Genomic DNA, 20,956 nt, shown 5'->3' on the forward strand with positions numbered 1-20,956 from the left:
CGCAACTCAAGAGGGCTCCCGAGACTCGGGATAGGTTTTCTTTCCATTCACATCCCCACGCTTTCTCTTGAAAGTGGGATGTAATCGTACCTGGCAGCGTCACATCCCTGGGCCGTCTGTTGCAAGGATGACTGAATTACATTTACCACTTGGTTAGGCACACGAGTTAGCTCTCGGCACGCCAATTCGCTAAGCGGCACCACGTGAACTGACACCGGAGGCTAGGATGAGGGGCACAGCTGGCAGTCAAAGCGGCATGGGAGTTCCCCTGTCCACACCCCTGCCTGCCCAGCGGCAGGTGGGCTCAAGGGCTTAAGTTCTGCGGTGATGCAGGTCACACCAGAGACAGACAGACAGACAGGCAGGCACATGGGGTTTATTTCTGTACAGTGTGCATCATAAAAATAGTGTCCCCGCTGCAGTGTGAAGGGTTTATTAGGCTTCCTTGGGGACAACTCGTGTAATTGGGCCACTCGTGTGAACTGTGGTAAGCCCTATCAAATCCTCACGCCACCCGATCGCAGCAGCCCTGTTTACAGTTACCCCCATAAACCATCAGCAACTAGGCAGGTCTGACCCCGGCCAGTAGGAGGCAGTGCTGTGCACACAAACAAAGGTTAGAGAACGAATAGGAGCAGGTCAGCCAGAAAGAGGCACTGAGGTCTGGGGCTCAAGACTGACTGCCAGAGGAGAGCGCCCCTATTGAGCCCCTGCCCTGCTCCCTGCACTACAGCACCCCCTAGTGCTACGCTGGGGCACTGGGCCCAGCGCTGACTGTGAGGAGAGAGCATCCCTGCTCTGCTCTACAGTGCCCCCTAGTGCTACCCTGGTGCACTGGGTCCAGCACTGACTGTGAGGTGAGAGCGTCCCTGCCCTGCTTCCGGCAGTGCTGTGGGTCGTGGTCCTTGCCTTGGCCATCTCGCACCCCAGCACTGCTGGGCCTGGCCTCACTTAGCCCGGGGGAGCAAGCAACTGGGGGAGAGGGATAAGCCAAACCCCCATCCTCTTCAACCAGAAATTGTTAATGTTTGTCTTGAAAAGGGTTGCTAACGTTCAGGATGGCAGCAGCAATTCAGCAGGGAGAGCTAATGCACACGCACGCACACACCCCTCCCCAAGTACACACACCCCTCCCCGAGTATACACACACGCATGACCCCCTCCCCAGGTTCTCTCTCTCACCCCTGCCCCCCGGTACACATACACACACAGATCCCCCGCCCCCGATACAGCGCACACGGCTGTGCTCCAGGCTCTATGCAGAGGGCCCTGCATGAGGCGAGTGCAGGGAGCTGGTTAACATGCAGCTCACAGAGGCCTCATCAAGCTCCTCTCTGCCTCTTCTTTGAGCGGCAGGCGTGGCACGGAGGGAGTGTGGGGTGGGGGTGAGCGATGACACAGCTGCCGTGGGGTGACAGCCGCCCCCATGCACTGCGGGCTGAGCCCCAAGCACACAATTCACCCTTGTCTTTCCTTGGAGGACAGGCCTGATTTCGAGCCCTGGGCTTGGGCTGGATCCGGGGGGAGAGACTCCAACCCAGGGTCCGCAGGACGCTCCTAACAGGCCTTCAGGCCATGAAATCGGTCATGGTCTCCGCTGTGAGAAGAAGCAACGTTCCAGGGAAACAGGCACTGAGTGGAGACAGAGCTCTCCCACCAGTGTCAGCCACGCCAGGGGGAGCAAAGCAAGGGCTAGAACCCAGGAGTTCTGCCTCTACATCCCACCTCTCTTCCCCCTTCCCCTGCTCTAACCCCAAGCCTGGGGAGGGAACCCAGGAGTCCAGTGTTCTCCCCAGGCTGAGAAGTTCTCTCAGTAGCTGACTCTGGACCAGTGAGCATCAATATTGGAATCCCAGCAACAACTTACAGCCCTATTAGGGGGTGGGGAATTTAGTAACAAGCCACTGATCCCACACTGAGTTCCCCACCCCATCCAGCACTGACCTGGGAGCAGGGAGGCACCGGGCACGTGCAGACCCCACCCCAGAACAGGGTGGATACCAGCTGGATAGGCAAACTAAGACGCACGTCTGTCTAAGAGGTCTGCTCTATCTCAATCTACCTCAGGATGGATGCAGGGATCCCTGGGGGGAACCCCAGGCTGGGTTACACAGCTCAGGCCAGGCACTCAGAACAGCCTGCCCTGCCTTAACAATCCCCAACGCTAGGAGCTGCAAGCAAAACCCACTCAAACCCTCCCAGCCAAATGGAACAAGCAGGGCCCAGCCAGGAGCCAAATTCACTATTTAAAGGGGTCTTTTGGCTGGGGCAGCCTGAGGGGAAGGGGAAGAAAGGAGCGATTTCTCCCCCTGAAACCCAGGGGGTTTGTCTTGCGAGCGTCCCTTTACATTCCCTGCATGTCGGGTGAGCTAGATGGAAAAAGAGCCAGCAATCAGCAGCGCTGGGTTTTCACATGCACACAGCGCAGGCACAGCAAGAGATGCAGAGAGAAACACAGGGCCTGGCTGCCTCTATATATCTTCATCAGACCAAGACGTGGATTTCTCTAGCACCTTCCACCCTCTCTGCTTCCAAAGCACTCCACAAGCAATATGCAAACCAGACACAGAGATCGCTCAGATGCGGCCGCCTCTGGGGGGTGATGGGGCCATTTGTACAGTGATCTCTCACCAGGGCTCAGATGTAGCTGCCTCTGGGGTGCCATATAGTGGGGGTGCGGGTAGACATGCATTAGACAGCAGCGATGCAGCTGAGTCGGTGACCTGCGTTCTACAGCTGGTTCTGGGTGCATGGTCTAGTGGGTTAGAACAGAGGGGCTGGGAGCCAGGACTCCTGGGTTCTGTTGCTGGATCCTGGGGGCTCTAGTGGGTTAGATGGAGGTGGGGTCTGGACTTCTGCATTCTATCCCCAGCTCTGACAGGGAAATGGGATCAACTGGTTAGAGCAGGGGGCCTGGGAGCCAGGACTCCCAGATCCTATCTGTAGCTCCTGGGCGGGGAGGGAATGGGCTCTACGGGGTTAGAGCAGCGACTCCACATTCATCTACATCCCACCTCTCTTCCCCCTCCCAACCTCGTGTCTCTTCCACATGCTCAACCTCCACCCAATCCCATCAGAGATCAGGTCCCCATGGCCTGATCCCCCCACCCTCCAGCTGGGATGCAGGTGTCTGGATTCCCACCCCCGCTGTAGCCGGACCCAAAGGAAGCGGCAATCATTGCATAATTCAGGCCCATCACGCTGAGCCTTTTCATCTGGTCGTGTGGGCGTGGGGGGAGATCAGGCTGTCACTCCTCCCCAAAGCGTTCAGGCCCAAAGATGAGAGCTCCCATGCCGACTGGGACACAGGAGGCCCCTGGGAGACGAACCTGGTTTAACTGGTCAGTTCCATGTGGTGGGAGCTGGGCTTTGAACTTGAGCTTGATTCTGGGCCCAGATCAGGGGACAGGACTAAGGGACTGGATTAGCAATAAGGGGGCTGTATTACGGGAGTGCCAACTGTGATCTGGGTCCCCTTTACGTCAGGCATTGTACAGCCCCAACCGTGATCGGGTCCCTGTTGTGATGGACACATCCAGCCTGGCACCGCCCCCTCCCCAGCTCTCATTACACCGAGTGAAGGTGCCGGCAGTTTGGATTAAGGGGTAGGGGCTGCTAGCCAAATCCCAGAGCGCCCCACTGACCTGCCATGGGGCCCACGCAGCTTGGCGGTGGCTTTTGTTCACTGCTCGGCTGCCTTCCTCATTCCTCTGTTGCCGATGGGGGGAATCTGCCCCCAGGGACAGAGGGGCTGAGAAAATTACAGGGGCATCACATTTTGTCCATAGTGCTAAAAGGATTAGGGGGCACAGCAGGATTGGGCCAGTTCGGCTCTGCCGGGGTAGGAAGACACACTCATTACAGGGAGCCAGTAATGTGGGGAGCCTGCCATGGATTCCTCCAAAGATCCAGAGATTTGGGGTGCTCCCTGCAATGACCCTTACAGCCCTCCATTGTAACATCCTCCCCCTCACGGCATCTGCCCCCTCCGGCCACTTGCCCCTCCTGACACCCACTATAACACAACACCCGCCTCCCACGGATCTCCCAGCACTTTGCAGGTGGGAATTCAGCCTGAAGGGGAAGGGCAGTCCCCATTTCATGCAGGGGGAAACCAAGGCATGGAGAAGGGAGGGACCAGTCCCTCCCCACCAGGTGACAGCAGGAAAGCTGGAGACAGAACCCAGGAGTCCTGACTCCCTGCCCCTCCAATTTAACCCCCTAGACCCCACAGCCCATTGCCCTTCTTGGAGTCCCAGTTGATGTATTCAGAGGCAGGGATTGGGATTTTGCCCCATGAACTGGATGGGGTTGGGGGGACCTTACTCCCTGATCCCCAGGCTCCTTCCAACTTGAATATGTAATATACCCCTCCTGTCCCTCCCCCACAGTACTATCTTCCCCCTCTTTCCCATCCCTGCCACCTAGCCCCCTTCTCCCATGCCTGTATGAACATGCCCCACCAAAAAACACTGCTGTGCCCAGTCTCATTCCATACACTAAGGGGTCTCCTGAATCAGTGTCACCCATGGGGCCTGGAGCCCAAGTCATCAGCTGGGCTGGACTACTAGTTGTGGGGAGGGGAAATAGTGGCATAGGGAGCACTGGCCCACCCAGAGCCTGGCACATGGGCACTAATGGCCTGAGTGCACAAAAGGGAGACGGGACATCTGGGTTCTATCCCCAGCTCTAAGAGGGGCATGGGGGACTAAGTGGTTACAGCAGGGGGGGCTAATTGGAGTCAGGACTGCAGGGTCCTATCCCCGGCTACCCCTATCTCCATTTCCACCCCACTATGTATTCCCTCTCTAGCTCCATCCCCGCACACCCCATTTTCTCCAGCTGTGGCTCTGAGGCGGGGGAATGAAACCCCTCACCTCTTCCTTGAAGGTGGCCTCTGTTTAAAATCCCATACGGGATTTATGACACATGGTAGCAGTGTTTCCCACAATGACTTTATTATGTAGGATTGGGAGTAAAAAAAAAAAAAAGAAGAGACAAAACCCCCTGACATTTCCCGTGAAGAATTGCTCCACTTAGTAAATTAATTTTGACTCAAATAATTATTTGCCTGTGCAAAACCCCCAGCTATTCATCGCCCTGCCATATAATGAAGTAATTGTAGCATTAGAAATTAATAACTTACAACCAGCTGACAGTCTCTCTATTGTTGCAGGGAACAGGTAGGGGGAAAGCAGAGCTGGGGTTTGAAATCTTCACTCTCTGCCTTTGTTCCAGGAGTGAGCAGTTTTGATACTTCAATCCAGATCCCTTTTGTCACAGTATTCGTGTCTTTCCACACTGGTTCGTGGCTTTCTTCCCCCGCCATCCTGGTGGCTTCTCAAGAACCCAGGAGTCCTGACTCCCAAGTCCCTCCTCCAACCACGATGAGAGCTCCCCAGTTCCAGCGCTAGGAATAGAACCCAGGTATCCTGAGCCCCAGCTTTGCAGCTTATCCACTAGACCCCACTGCTTCTAACCAGAGCCATTTTATTCAATGTATACTCCTTTGGTCACAGCTGCATGCAAGGGGTCCTGAGCCCAGCCTGGGGGCAGAGGACCAGCCAATAACATCCCACCCCTGGGGGTGGAGCAGGGATAGGAATGAGGCAGGCAGGCCTTGAAAACCGGTTCCACAGCAGGTGATGAAGTGCCCACCTGCACCACCGACAATCTCAACACCCTTCCATTCCTGCAATTTACTGCTAAGCTTCCCAGGGTCACAATGTCCATCATCTTCTGCAGCACAAAGGGGCAGAATGAAGGGGGGTGTGGGGCCTGCTGGGAGCCACGGTGATGGGCGCAGGGAGCTGATGGGGTTAACAGAGTTATGGGAATGCAAGAGCTTGTGCTAAATGTTGCGCTTCATTAGGAAAGTGATGGAGTTATCATCCACCCCAAGTGCCAAGGGGCTCTTTGGTGCTGAAATGCAGCCGCCTCTGGGGTGGGGCACAGGGGCTGTTTGTACAAGGATCTGTCACCCAGTGCTGAGATGCAGCTGCCTCTGGGGTCAGACACAGGGGCTGCTTATACACGGATCCCTCACCCAGTGCTGAGATGCAGGGCATGAAGTGGGTATAATACCAGGGTCAGCACTGACTCTGAAGGCCCCCTTGCCCCAAGCCTTGCTCCCTGCAGCCCCCTGGGATCTCTCTGGCCAGAGAGTTTCATAGATAGTAAGGTCAGAAGGGACCATTATGTTCATCTAGTCCGACCTCCTGCACAAAGCAGGCCACTGAATTTCACCCACCCACTCCCGCGAAAAACCTCTCACCTATGTCTGAGCTATTGAAGTCCTCAAATCGTGGTTTAAAGACTTCAAGAAGCAGAGAATCCTGCAGCAAGTGACCCGTGCCCCATGCTACAGAGGAAGGCGAAAAACCTCCAGGGCCTCTTCCAATCTGCCCTGGAGGAAAATTCCTTCCTGACCCCAAATATGGCATTCAGCTAAATCCTGAGCATATGGGCAAGATTCACCAGCCAGATACTACAGAAAATTCTTTCCTGAGTAACTCAGATCCCACACCATCTAACATCCCATCACAGGCCATTAGGCCTATTTACCATGAATATTTAATTACCAAAACCATGTTATCCCATCATACCATCTCCTCCATAAACTGATCGAGTTTAATCTTAAAGCCAGATAGATCTTTTGCCCCCACTGCTTCCCTTGGAAGACTATTCCAAAACTTCAGTCCTCTGATGGTTAGAAACCTTCGTCTAATTTCAAGTCTAAACTTCCCAATGACCAGTTTATATCCATTTGTTCTTGTGTCCACATTGGTACTGAGCTTAAATAATTCCTCTCCCTCTCCAGTATTTATCCCTCGGATATATTTAGAGAGAGCAATCATATCTTCCCTCAGCCTTCTTTTAGTTAGGCTAAACAAGCCAAGCTTCTTGAGTCTCCTTTCATAAGACAAGTTTTCCATTCCTCGGATCATCCTAGTAGCCCTTCTCTGTACCTGTTCCAGTTTGAATTCATCCTTCTTAAACACGGGAGACCAGAACTGCACACAGTATTCCAGGTGAGGTCTCACCAGTGCCTTGTATAACGGTACTAAAACCTCCTTATCTCTACTGGAAATACCTCTCCTGATGCATCCCAAGACCGCATTAGCTTTTTTCACAGCCATATCACATTGGCGGCTCATAGTCATCCTATGATCAACCAATATTCCAAGGTCCTTCTCCTCCTCCGTCACTTCTAATTGATACGTACCCAGCTTATAACTAAAATTCTTGTTATTAATCCCTAAATGCATAACCTTACACTTCTCACTATTAAATTTCATCCTATTACTATTACTCCAGTTTACAAGGTCATCCAGATCCTCCTGTATGATATCCCGGTCTCTCTCTAAATTGGCAATACCTCCCAGCTTTGTATCATCCGCAAACTTTATTAGCACACTCCCACTTTTTGTGCCAAGGTCAGTAATAAAAAGATTAAATAAGATTGGTCCCAAAACCGATCCTTGAGGAACTCCACTGGTAACCTCCCTCCAGCCTGACAGTTCACCTTTCAGTAGGACGCGTTGTAGCCTCCCCTTTAACCAATTCCTTATCCACCTTTCAATTTTCATATTGGTCCCCATCTTTTCCAATTTAACTAATAATTCCCCATGTGGCACGGTATCAAATGCCTTACTGAAATCTAGGTAAATTAGATCCACTGCATTTCCTTTGTCTAAAAAAAATCTGTTACTTTCTCAAAGAAGGAGATCAGGTTGGTTTGGCACCATCTACCTTTTGTAAAACCATGTTGTATTTTGTCCCATTTACCATTGACTTCAATGTCCTTAACTACCTTCTCCTTCAAAATTTTTTCCAAGACCTTGCTTACTACAGATGTCAAACTAACAGGCCTATAGTTACCCGGATCACTTTTTTTCCCTTTCTTAAAAATAGGAACTATGTTAGCAATTCTCCAATCATACCGTCCAATCCCTGAGTTTACAGATTCATTAAAAATTCTTGCTAATGGGCTTGCAATTTCACGTGCCAATTCCTTTAATATTCCATGCCCAGCGTGGGGATGAGCTGCCCCCACCTGGTAAAGTTAGTGGCCCTGGGGTTCTCCAGAGCTGGCCCCTGGCGCTGGGGGGAGGGGGGCGGGCTGGGAGATATTCATGTATTAACAGGCCCAAGCCAGGCCCTGAGTCCTGTTTGCTAGAGCAGGGGTGGGCCAACTTTTTGGCCCGAGGGCCACATCGGCATTGTGAAACTCTATGGAGGGCCAGGTAGGGAAGGCTGTGCCTCCCCAAAATGGCCTGGCCCCCGCCCCCTATCCGCCCCCTCCCACTTCCCGCCCCCTGACTGTCCCCCTCAGAACCCCTGACCCCCCCTGCTCCTTGTCCCCTGACCGCCCCCTCCCGGGACCCCCTGCTCCTAACCCCACCGCCCCTTCTCCCTGTCCCCTGACTGCCCCAACCCCTATCTACATCCCCGACACCTGACAGGCCCCCCGGGCTCCCACGCCTATCCAACCCACCCTTTTCCCCGTCCCCTGACTGCCCCCCGGAACCCCCTGCCCCTTATCCAACCCGCACCCGTAGCCCGCCCCCTTACCATGCCGCTCAGAGCGGCAGGAGTTTGCAGCCCCACCGCCTGGCCGGAGCAAGTCACGCTACCTGCTGATGGCGTGTTGAGGCTGCGGGGGAGGGGGAACAGTGGGGGAGGGGCCGGGGGCTAGCCTCCCTGGCCGGGAGCCCAGGGGCCGGGCAGGACGGTCCCGTGAGCCGGATGTGGCCCACGGGGCATAGTTTGCCTACCTCTGTGCTAGAGTGAAATTGACAGCGAAGTGACCCCCTCCCCTGCACATCGATCCCGCCCCAGCACTTCACTGCAAGGCCATTATGGGGGGGAAAGGGGAAGCGTGGAAGTTGATGCAGGAGGAGGGGGAGGAGGAGCGGGAGCTGTTGATCTCTGCACCACATAGTGCCCGTCCTCCCCCCACCTGTGCTCCCCTGCCCAGGGTCTCCCAGCCCAGAGCTGAAGCTGATGTGGTAACTGGAGCTGTGAGAGATACAGCATTCTAGGGGGTGTCTGGAGGAATGGGGGAACAGTACAACACAGCACAGCTCACCACCACGCACAGCTGTGCTTCCCCACCTTGCACAGCCCTACAGGTGCCCCCCTGGCTCCTATCACCCCCCCCCCCCACGCACAGCCCTACAGGCGCCCCTCTGGCTCCTATCACACCCCCCCCGCCCACGCACAACCCTACAGGCGCCCCCCTGGCTCCTATCACCCCCCCGCCCACACACAGCCCTACAGGCGCCCCCCTGGCTCCTATCACCCCCCCGCCCACACACAGCCCTACAGGCGCCCCCCTGGCTCCTATCACCCCTCCCCCCACAGCACTACAGGTGCCCCCTCGCTCCTCTTGACCCCCCCTCGCACAGCCCTACAGGCACCTTCTGGCTACTCTCGCCTCCCTCCCCCCAGCCCTACAGACGCTCCCCCCCAGCTTCTATCCCCCCACCCCCTGCACAGCTCTACAGGATCTGCTTCCCTCGGACTCCCACCAGTGCCCTCCGCACACAGCCCTGTGCACTCAACTCCCAGCTCATGTGTCCCAGCCCTGCATGCTCACACCCCCACCCCGCCCAGCTCTGCACATTCCCCCCCACCCGACTCTCCCCTCCCCTGCACGCACAGCCATGGACACGTTATGGGACCCCAGTTTCAGACAGGAAACCTTGGTGCTACCAAAATGCTGCTAATACTGGGGTCCCAGTATGGTGTGCCCATTAGCAGCTGGGAACCCTGGGTCTCCTGTTGCTACCACACACACTCTAGCGGGCAGGCCCCAGCTGAGATGGGGGAGCCGCCCTGTTAAATGCTACCGTAATGCTACTAACAAAGCACATGCCATAATGGAGCCTCTAGGTCAGCAGGCAACCTATGGCACGCGTGCTGATTTCCAGTGGCACTCACACTGCCCGGGTCCTGGCCACCGGTCTGGGGGGCTTGGCATTTCAATTTAATTTTAAATGAAGCTTCTTAAACATTTTTAAAACCTTATTTACTTTACATACAACAACAGTTTAGTTATATATTAAAGACTTATAGAAAGAGATCTTCTAAAAACGTTAAAATGTATTCCTGGCACGTGAAACCTTCAATTAGAGTGAATAAATGAAGATTCGGCACACCACTTCCGAAAGGTTGCCGACCCCTGGCCTAGGTGCTACTGTAGTGCTGTGAATAAAGTTCACACCATAATGTGGCGTCTAGGCACAACCGTAATGCTACTAATAAAGCACATACCACAATGGGCAAAAAGAAAAGGAGTACTTGTGGCACCACAATGGGTCTCTCATGCTACTAATAAAGCAGATGCCATAACAGGGCCCAAATTTCGGTCAGCGAGGCTCCATGTGCAGAGACTGAGGAGCATGGCCCTAACGGCGAGGGGCTGGGCTCCGCCCTGGTGGGAGAGGCGTTGCTGGCATCACTCCGGCAGCGGAGGCGGAGGGCTGCCGCCAAACGGAAGCCTAAGGGGTATAATTAAGCATGGAAGGCTGACGAGTGGGCGCAATCAGGGCTCCGGCTGCACCGGCACGCTCGGCATAATGCAGAGACAGCTCTAATCACCACGATCATGGAGCGCCAGGAGCCAGCTCCTGACCTCGTCCAGCTGCAGGGACCCACAGAGATACAGCCACTGGCAGGGGGAGAAGGCAATGGGTTTGTTCCCCTCTAGGGGACACCAGCTCTGATCCAGCCCCAGGGTGGAAGGACTGGGACCAGGGACCTTTCCCTTCCAGGAGACACTGACTCAGTATGAGCTCCAGGAGATAGTATGGGAATGAGTTTCATTGTTGATTGGGGCCCCTTTGTGAGATGAGTTTGCCAGGTCTCAGACCAGCTCCTACCAGGACTCCAGCCCCCACCACACAGAATTCCAAGGCAAACATCTGCTTGGTCGACAGCCTCCGTCAGCAGCTGAATGGACCTCAGAGGTCAAGTCTCCCTCTGCTCCCTCCCGGTGGGGGGGGCGGGGGGGCCTGCATGCTGGGGTAATGCCACCTGCCACTGCCCTCCACCCTGGCACACAAAAACAAGGCTGAGAAAGTTTGTGTGAATGAAATCCACAGGGTATTTACACACACACATTCAGAGACAGACCTCCCACAGCTATATGCACAGTTTACACACACAGCTACACACATAGTACACACATGCACAGACCTGTACACACACATTTTTATACAATCTATCAGATTGTTATACACACAGCAAACTACACCCCCCTTGTGTATTATGCACATGCAGCCCCACATCCAGAAGTGCACACCAAACCTACTGTATTATGCACATGTGCACACCAGCTACCATGACCCTCCAGGCCCTAGATCAGCCCCACAGCTGGTCTCCAGTGACCCCTACTGTCTGGGTGAGGCAAAGTGCGCCTACCTCCCGACCCAACCCAGCATCAGGCTATGGGGGCTGGAGAGAAGCCAGTACCCTTGTGCCAAGGTGGTGAGGCTGTGCAATGCCACTGGGGTGGTAGGGTGGAAGAGATCCATGAACCCAGCCCGCACTACTGGGGCAGGGAGGGGTCTGTGGAGATGGGTTCAGGATCAGGGCCTGTTGGCCTTTCTGCAGCATTACTAGGAGGACCTAGTGCTCATTTCACCCATCTTCTTCCACATGCCCCACCCCTCCTCCATCATCCCCCCCCCCACCCTCCCGAACTCCTCCACCATCGATCCACCCATCCCTCCCCCATACTCTCACCCCATTCTGTCCATTCCCCTCCAGCCCTCTATCCACTCCTTCTATCCATTCATCATTCCCGCAGGCCCCTGCCTCTCCCCCATTCCCAGCAGGACTCTCCAATCAAAGACCTCAGATTCCCCTGCTGCAGCTGAAAACGTGAAACTGGTTCATCGGGAGATTTTCTCATTAATTAGAAAGTGACTCCAGGCTTTTTGCAGATACTTTTCTCTTCATTAAGGATTCCGGCTCAATTGCGGGGCACTGGGAAGGACAGGGCCCAGCAGCCCGGGTGCACGGGCATGCATCTGAGTGTGGAAGCGCACTAGTGGGCATGCTTGCTAGCACACAGTCCTGTATATGCCTTGTGTCCAGGTGTGCCAAGGGCACACACAACCCTGGTGCAAAGGTGTGCAAGGAGACATCCAGATGTCTTGCCCCACTGGCATGCACACATTCTTGTGCTCAGGGCTGCTCGCACAGCTGGGGTCACAGGCTGACACATGTAAAGCACAACTATGTGTGGAGGGGTGTGTTTGGGCTGGTGTATCTAGGAGGGTAGGTGTGGGTGCCCCCATGCAGCCCCCCCATCCTCTGCAGATCCTGGAAGCCCGCTCAGGCGTAAGGGCAGCATGAGGGGGGCAGCTGTGCAAATGACATCCCCATCAGCCCGATCACTGACCTGCCTTCACACACCCCTACATGACGCCCGGGGCCTGCAGACTACTGGCACGTGCAGCGCCCGCTCAGAATGCTGTACCCCTCGCCACCTCTGAGCTAAGGAGCCAGCTGGGCTGAGACGCTAACTCATCTCGTGGCTAAGCAGGATTGGGTCAGGCTAGTAACAGGGTACACCCCACACCCGCCCACTAGAGTGCAGCAGGGAGCAGGGTGAACAACTAGGCTGGGGCACCTGGGGCCTGGAGGGCATGACTCCCATGAGCCAGCCAAGCTCCCGGCCCAGGGATGGGAGCAGATGCCCCCTAGTGGGGAATAGTCCCATGTTCATCCCCCACCACCCTGAGCCAGCCAGGCAGACACCTCGGAGCCAGAGTGAAGCCAGCGCCCCCTGGAAGGGAAGGGCCCATCTCTGTCCATCCATCCTCCTGCAGGCCAGTGCAGCTAATGTGAGCAGCCAGGTGGGCTGGGAGAGGAGCAGGGCGGGGCTCCTGCTCAGCACACAGTGGCAGTGGGACTGCGGTACAGGAGATGGGGCCAGGGCTAACCCATTGTGAGTTGGAGGGGACCGAAGATGAGACGCTAACATGCTCCCTCGCCAGCCTGGGCGGCTGGATGCCAGGCAGTTGGGTGGTGCCCCTCCCCCCAGCCTGGCTTGATGCTGCCCTGAGGGTCGATCCAGCTGCACCTGCTCAGCTCATGTTCTCAGCCACGTGGCAGATGTCCAGGTCGGGGGAGCAAGGGCACAGCCCCTGAGGGAGACAGTGCCAAGGTCAGGCGTGAAGCATGAGGGAGCAGCTCCTCAATGGGCCTTTCATCTCCAGGGGGCACTGGTCCTGATAAAACCCCAGGGCCTGCTCTAAACACCTGACCCCTCCCAGAGCTGGGGCTAGAAGCCAGGTGTCCTGACTCACAGCCTCCCCCAACCCACTAGACCCCACTCCCCTCCCAGAGCTGGGGCTAGAGCCCAGGTGTCCTGGCTCCCTCCTTCCATCAGCAGTGCCATGTGCCTGGTTGCAGGGAGCTCTCCAGGATCCGTGTGAGATGAGACAGGCAGCTCCATGCCACCAGGTTAGCTGTCGGCCCATGTTAGCCTGGCGGGGTTGTGACGAGGAGGCTGACGGGAGGAGAGTGTGCTGGAGCCCCCGCAGGGGCCAAGCAGTCGTTCCTGACACGCTGGGCACTCCCTCAGCCAGCATAGCTGCTCCCCACTGCCACACAGCATTAGCTGACGTGCCCAGGCCCAACGCATGCCATGGGGCAATCGCAGAGACAAGGGTGCCCTTGTTACAGTGCCAACACTGACAACCAGGTCCCCACTCCTTCCCCTACCAGGCAGCTGCAGTCAGCAGAGGAGGGAACAGGTGTCCTGTGCCCCCGTAACCACTAGACCCCGCCCCCCTCCCAGAGCTGGGGATAGAACCCAGGTGTTCTGCGGCTCGGACGGTCTCTCACTGGGAATCTGTGCAGAGCCCAGCACAATGGGGCTGCTCCTTCAGTCAGGGCCTGTTGCCGCTACTGTAAACACACCTAGCAATGCGCAGCCTCTGGCACAGACAACCCCATGACCCCTGAACCAGCCTGCCCTGCCTTGGGGCTAATCGGAACCGCTGCCCCATAGAGGGGAAAGGCCCATGCCCCTGTCCCTAACACGTGCAGTCTATCCCCACAGCAGTCCCTTTTGACACACACAGATGTTGGTAGAGAATCATCTCCCGCCCAGCATCCCAGATTTTAGTAAGTACCGAGCGCCTTCTTCCACCCACAGCTGTTAACACATAAATATTAACAAGAATGAAAGCGACCGATGAGCTGCCTGCAGCCTACATGACACACACCATTGGTAATGGGAGACAGCTGCCCCGGGGCAGCGTAAACAACTGGCTGCAAGTCTGGCCTCTCCCTGAAAGGGGTACTGCAGAGAGCGGGGCAGAAACACTGGCTGTGAGGGGAGCTCCTGCTTACTCCAGAGCGGTGTGCATGCATGCAGGGGCGTGTGCGCAGCGCAGGAGAGCGTGCGTGTGTTCGGCTGCAGAGCACGTGGGGGGAGCAGTGGTACAGAATGAGGTGTGTGTGCTGCTGCTCAACATCTGTCCTGAAACAAACTCATCTGTTGATGGTGCAATACACAGATTGAGTCAACAGAGGGCGCTATGTATTTCATCAAATACATAGAATTGGGCTTCCTGGGCCCATTCAGCCCAGTATACATGCCCCCTCCAGATCAGTCCCCAGGGCCCATCCAGCCCGGTACCCCCCGGTCCCTGCTGCCCCAGATCAGACCCCTGGGCCCATCCAGCCCAGTACCCCCCAGTCCCTGCTGCCCCAGATCAGACCCCTGGGGCCATCCTGCCCGGTATTGCCCTTACCCCCCATTCTCAGGATTACACTCATGGGCCTATCTCCCTCCCCATGCTCCCCTCTAGACCACACTCTCCCACGAGCAACACAGCCTTGGCCAGAGGCGTGGGGGATCTGGGGACGGTGCCAAGGGGAGGGCTCCAGCCCCTGAGTGCTGCCCTAGGGACAGCTGTCCACACAGAAGCAGCATGGAACTCCCAGCAATCCCCGCCTCCAGCGGAGGCTTCGCTTTGCCACCCTGATGTGTCGGAGGCGCCCGATGCCAGGGTGAAGGACGGCCCAGATGGCACATCGTTGCACTAGCACCAGCCGCCTTGGGCCCTGCCACTGGCAGCGATCGTCAGGGCATTGGCATGAGCGTAAGGAAGTAAAATGGGGGCACTGAGAGCCCAGCCATGAGCAGGGGATGGGGGGGCGACTGCCCCAGCCTGATGCAGACAAGGCCCCAGACAGGCACTGGCAGAGCCAAGCAGGTGCCTGATGCTTCGGGCACAACGTGCACCCAGGCAGCTGTGTCCCAGGGCAGCTGCACAGAGGGGCCGTGCGCAGCAAGGGATGCAGCCATATTCGGAGCCAGTGTTACGCTTTGGGGGGGGGGAGCTGAACCCCCCACCCTGCCAGACCTCCCCCACAGGACCCCCAACTCCAACATTCTCCTCCAGAGACAGCACAAACTGCCCCCCCACCCAACTTGCTATCAGAGCCTGGGCTGGGTCCGAGCCTCTGGGAACAGAGGTTTCGGGGTTGGGTTGAGCTGAGTTTGACCATTTGGGGGACAAACTTTGGGGATCCAGCTGGCTCCAAGTCGGGGATCAGACTGCAGCCCTGGGGAGTTAAAGGAGGGGCTCAGTCCAAACTGTTGGGGGGCAGCAGCAGAGGTCCAAGCCTCTGGGGAAAGGACTAGGGTCAGGGTTTTGGGGGGATGGGTTCCAGTTACAGGGTGCAGAGCTCTACCTGCCACCGCAGACCCCCCAAGTGCAGGTTCTCCTTACTATGTGCAGCTGCAGATAGTCCCCTAGCCCAGAGGCGCTGTCCACCCGCACCAGGATGGCATTCTTCTGGTGTGTGCTGAAGCCCACGGCCAGCCGGTCCGCTCGTGTGCTGGGCCGGTCGTTGGGTGGCCAGGTGTAGGTGATAAGCGCCCCGCCCTTCCCAAAGATGTACGTGGTGCCAGCTGGGGGTGGGAGGGGGAGAGAAAGACAAGGTTAGTGAGAGGGGATCCTAGAAAACAACTCAGACAAGGCTACTTAGTGGATCCCAGGAGTCCTGACTCTCAACCCTCCCCTACTCTAACCCACCAGGCCCCGCCCCACTCCCCTCCCAGAGCTGGGGATAGAACCTGGGAGTCCTGACTCCCAACCACACCCTCTGCTCTAACCCACCAGGTCCCACCCCTCCGCCGAGCTGGGGATAGAACCCAGGAGTCCTGACTCCCAACCCTCTCCCACTCTGACCCACCAGGCCCCGCCCCACTCCCCTCTGAAAGCTGGGGATAGACCCCAGGAACAGCTGAAGATATGGCTAATGCACTTCAACCATGCCCTTCCACCCTGCAATTTCAGTCCAGGACTCCCCCTCCCACCCCCACAGCTCTGCCACAGCTGCTCTGCCCAGAGCAGCAGCCATGTCTCCTTCACTCAAAGAGTAATCAGCCCAAAGAGCGCCCACCCGCCAACTCAGCCTAAACACAGAAAGTGGCCTGTTAGTAAGAGAGGATTGCTGGGTCTCAGCTCAGCTCAGCCCAGCCCCAAGGTACCCTCGATATAAATCCTCCCCCAGCAGGGAAGTCAGGGGTCAAACAGGCCTCCCATTCCTCTCTACCTCCCCTGAGCGAGACGGGAGACACAGCATGGACACCCCAGAGCCTGAGCCTGCCCCCATAGACAGCTAGCACAGCACCAGCCAGCCAGCTTGGGCCTAGTCAACTTGGACGCCACCCAGCACCAACACCCCTCTCCACCTCAGAGCCAGTGCAAACAGCCTCAACTCCAGCCCCCTCAGCCACTGCTTACATGCTATTAACCAAAGTTGGTTTGTGGGTGGGATTTAACTGGTGCCACTTAGCAATTAACAAACACCGCAAGCACTCATGATAGTGGAAGGCAGCTGGCATGCATGTGTCCATCCCTGGCCCAGCTCGGAAGATGGGCCGGGCTGAAATTCCCTCCAAGTGGTTGTGAAAAATAGTTTGCAAAATACAAACCCCAGCTCAGGTGCAATTAGTAGCATGTACCACAGAGCGGCTGGGAGCACTGGCCATGCCCTGCCATACTAGAGGGCCAGGAGTCCAGAGGCTGCTAGAGACGTGGTGTTCTCATCCTGTACCGCACTAGTGCCTTTCCCTGCAAAGAGGCCCAGAGCACCATGCGACACTCACCCTGTACACATCGATGGCCCTTTGCTCGCTGCCTTGAGGGAAGCCCTGGGGCTGCTAAAAGAGGGATCCCTCGCCCTGAGCTGAGAACACCTCCTAGGTTAGGGCAGTGTCTGTTTAACAGCACACAACAATGCTGCATTAGTCTGGGACACGAAGTGCAGGAGAATCCTGAATCCAGTGGGAAGTACTGAGGAGGGATGATGTTATCCTCGGTGGGGTTTGATCTGGGGTTTGCCAGAAGCTGGGAGTGAGCGAAAGGGAATGGATCAGTCAATGATTTCCTGTTCCGTCCATCCCCTCTGGGGCACCTGATTTTTCTGCACACGCACACGCAACCAGACAAATGCAAACACACAAACACACCTGTACACATACAGATGCAAACACAGAATCACAGGCTAATGCAAACATCCACACCCACAAAGGCACCAATGCACACATGCACAAATGGCACACATGCTCCCCAACACAAACACAACTCCCCCCATACATTCTAATGCAAAATCACAACTGCACACATACTCACCAATGCAATACACCCACACACTGATTCCAATGCAAACACACTCGCACAAACACACCAATGCCAGGACACACACACACAATTGCTCCCCATCCTCCAATTGCCCCGAGAGCCGTATTGGCACTGTCAGACCCCCATCTCTCAGCAGCAAGTTCCCAGACACCTTCCCCCCCACTAATCTCACTGACAGGAATCGACTCTGACATGAAATCGGCAGCGTTTCCTGCACTACCTCCTAAAAGCTCCTCCAGCTCTCGCCACAATAACCTGGCCCCCTGCACCGCCCCATTTGCTGCCCCCTGCACAGCTGTTCCTGTCCCCAGTGATCAGGGCCCATCCATCAAGTCCAGCATTGACAGCAGATTCGTGGTGGAGCGTTCTGCTGGGCCTGCAAAGGAACATGGCTAGGTGCATGGGGGGTGTCACCAGCAGTGCTGAGGCAAGATTCTGGAGAGGACAATCGCAGACAGGGGGAGTCAGGACTCCTGGGTTCTTTGCTTTGAGAGGGGAGGGATCCTGACAGTCCCTAATCGCCAGACCCCACTTCCTTCCCAGAGCTGGGGAGAGAACCCAGGAGTCCTGACTCCCAGCCCCCCTGCTCTAACCCACCAGATCCCATGCTCTTCCAGAGCCAGGACTAGAACCCAGGAGTCCTGGCTCCCGTCCCTGCTCAACTCCCCTCCCAGACGTGGGCTAGAACCAAGGACTCTGGACTCCCTGCCTACCCTCCAATCAGGATATCGCACTGGTTCCCACCCCTCTGCCATTTCTGCTGCCATGTCTGTGGCGCCTCAGGCTCACCAGTCATAGCCCCCACAAGCCCCCTCTAACTGCGAGGCAGAGAGAGATCAGCTGGGAATCGGGGTCAGGGTGAGAAACTGTGGGGCTGAGCTGTCTGACGGCTCCACGGCCCTCCCAGAGCCAAGCCTGGCCACCTACCCCCAGTGCCCTCCAGCACAGCTCCACTGACTGCTGCCCATGGTGGACAGAGCCCTCTGCCCCACGGGGCCTCTTGGCACCCCTCTGGGCTGGGCCTGTGCTGCACTGGCTTGTGGTACATACACAATGGCAGTGACCCAGAGGTGGGATTGTGAAGGGAGGGAAGTAAGGTTAGGAGCTGCACGAGATTATACCACCCACCAACTCCAGCACTAGTGGCACAAGATATGCCACGTGGTGCTCAGTGCTGAGATGCAGCCGCCTCTGGGGTAGGGATCAGGGGTTGTATATACAGGGATCTTTTGCCTGGTGCTAAGATGCAGCCACCTCTGGGGTAGGGCTCAGGGATTGTATATACAGGAATCTTTTGGCTGGTGCTGAGATGCAGCCGCCTCTGGGGTAGGGCTCAGGGGTTGCATATACAGGGATCTTTTGCCTGTTGCTGAGATGCAGCCAACTCTGGGGTGGGGCACAGCACCTCTTTACAGAGTCACACAGAATGCTGCACATCTGTCTGGAGCAAGAAGTGAAGCAGAATCCAGGATCCAGCTGACACTGCCGGAGGGAGCTGTGACACAGAGAACATTGGTGTCAGCTGGCTAAGGATTTACTACTGTGTCAGCAACTCCTATCAGGCCTGACAAACTCACTACACCCAACACACTGCTGTCACAATATTGATCCAGATGGTGTTTTGTAAGGTATCAAGTGAAAGCCGAAGCTACGCAGGTCATCGCTATCGGTGGGAAATGCTCTTACCGACACTGCCCAGGGAGCTGTGCACAGGTACTGAATTGACGCTGGGAAGTGGGTAACCAGGCAGAGCGGACAAACGGCTCTTCTCGCAGACAGGCACATGTCAGTTCTCCTTGGCCTGTCTCTGAGGTAAGTGCAGCCCTGTGACGTCAACACAATGGAAGCCCCCTTTGCTCATGAAGGCAACCAGAAAAACAGGCCGGGGGGACATGAAACCACCGGGGGGGGGGGGGTGCACCAGACAGCAAGCAAGGGGGAAGAAGAGTTTTCTCTGGGGTGCGCTGCCAAAGAGGTCCAGCCAAGGTGTGCTGGACTAGACAAGGAAAGAAGGCAGCCCCTTTCTCATCTACCTCTGGGTGAGTGAACAGGAGGAGGCTTTGTGCGTTTCTGAAAGTCGGCTGCTGGCTGCAGCGGCTTGTGACGCCGGGAGGTTGCCGTAAGTGCGAAATGGCTCAGACAAGGATTTGAGCATGTTCAGGTTCATGTTCAGGCTCCAGGAAGCGTGTTATCCCCCGTTTCCCACATCACCTGTTGGTCTTACCGTCTTTGCTCACTAGCTCTCAGATCTTAACCATTGTAAATAAAGGTACACTCGCTTTCCCGGCCGGTCAATTCCAGCGCTGGGCTATCCCGCTCCTGAGCTGTGCCAGTCAGGCTGTGCACACACAGTCTCTCTGGAGACAGCGTACCTGGTTATTTTGGTGAGTGTCCAGTGACGGGCTGGGTGCTGCAGAGGGGGCTGCTGGCAGAGGGGCTCGGGGGCTGGTGTGTGTCTGTCACTAGCTGGCTCACGTGAGGCGAGGTCTGTGGAGACCTGGAAATCAGGGCTTGGCTGTGCCAGAGGCTGGTGGGTTCAGGGAGCTGAGCTATAGCAGGCCTGCTTCATGCAAAGGGCAGGAGGTGGTGAGGTGCCTTTCACTCCTGAGTGCTCCTGGGGAGCGTACAAGGAGCCCCCATCCACTCCCTGCAGTATAGCACCACACTGGGTCAGTAATGACAGCATGGGAGTGCGCCTCCTACTGAGCCCCTGGGAGGAAGTGGGAATTTTCATAATATTGTTTATGATGCCTATGTGTGCCTCAGTTCCCCCTATATGTTGCATGGCTACCCAGAGCAGGTGGGGAAAGGACTATGCTTGCTGTCACACAAAAAGTTACGTTGACCCAGCTACATTACTCAGGAGTGTGAAAAACCCACCCCCCTGAGAGACACAGTTAAGCCAACCTAACCCCTGGTGTAGGCAGTGCTAGGTCCCTCTCTCAGGGAGATGCATTACCTACACCGGGAACACCCCTCCCATCCAGGCAGGTAGTGTCTCAGAAGTGCTGCAGCAGCCCAGGGGCGAGTGTAGACCAGCCCTCGGGGACACAGGAGCGAGAGTCACCTCCCTGTCTGGGTGGAATGAACAGAGCCCTCCAGGAACCAGCTGTAACCGACCCAGAACAACAAGGGGCCAGAGAGACCAGGCCAGCCCCAGTGACTCAGGGACCCACACTCCCAGCAGGGAAGCTGAGCCCAGACCCCAGCTGGAGAAGAAAGGACTGGGAGGGGGAACTGGGGGTGAAGCGCTGGCTGCTGGAGGAAGCTGGCAG

General features: G+C 56.5%; 1 protein-coding gene across 29 annotated transcripts in view; it reads right to left on the bottom strand.

Annotated features, from left to right (window-relative positions):
• The window catches only part of NRXN2 (neurexin 2), a 287,195-nt gene that overhangs the window by 55,868 nt on the left and 210,371 nt on the right, over positions 1-20,956 (bottom strand). For all 29 annotated transcript variants that reach the window (XM_048858529.2, XM_048858522.2, XM_048858520.2 and 26 more), the window contains one exon: positions 15,762-15,943. In XM_048858529.2, the coding sequence (XP_048714486.1) occupies positions 15,762-15,943 (182 nt within the window). The remainder of the gene's footprint in view (positions 1-15,761; positions 15,944-20,956) is intronic.

Source organism: Caretta caretta, chromosome 7 (assembly GCF_965140235.1).
Source record: "Caretta caretta isolate rCarCar2 chromosome 7, rCarCar1.hap1, whole genome shotgun sequence".
In the NCBI taxonomy this organism is placed as follows: domain Eukaryota; kingdom Metazoa; phylum Chordata; order Testudines; family Cheloniidae; genus Caretta; species Caretta caretta.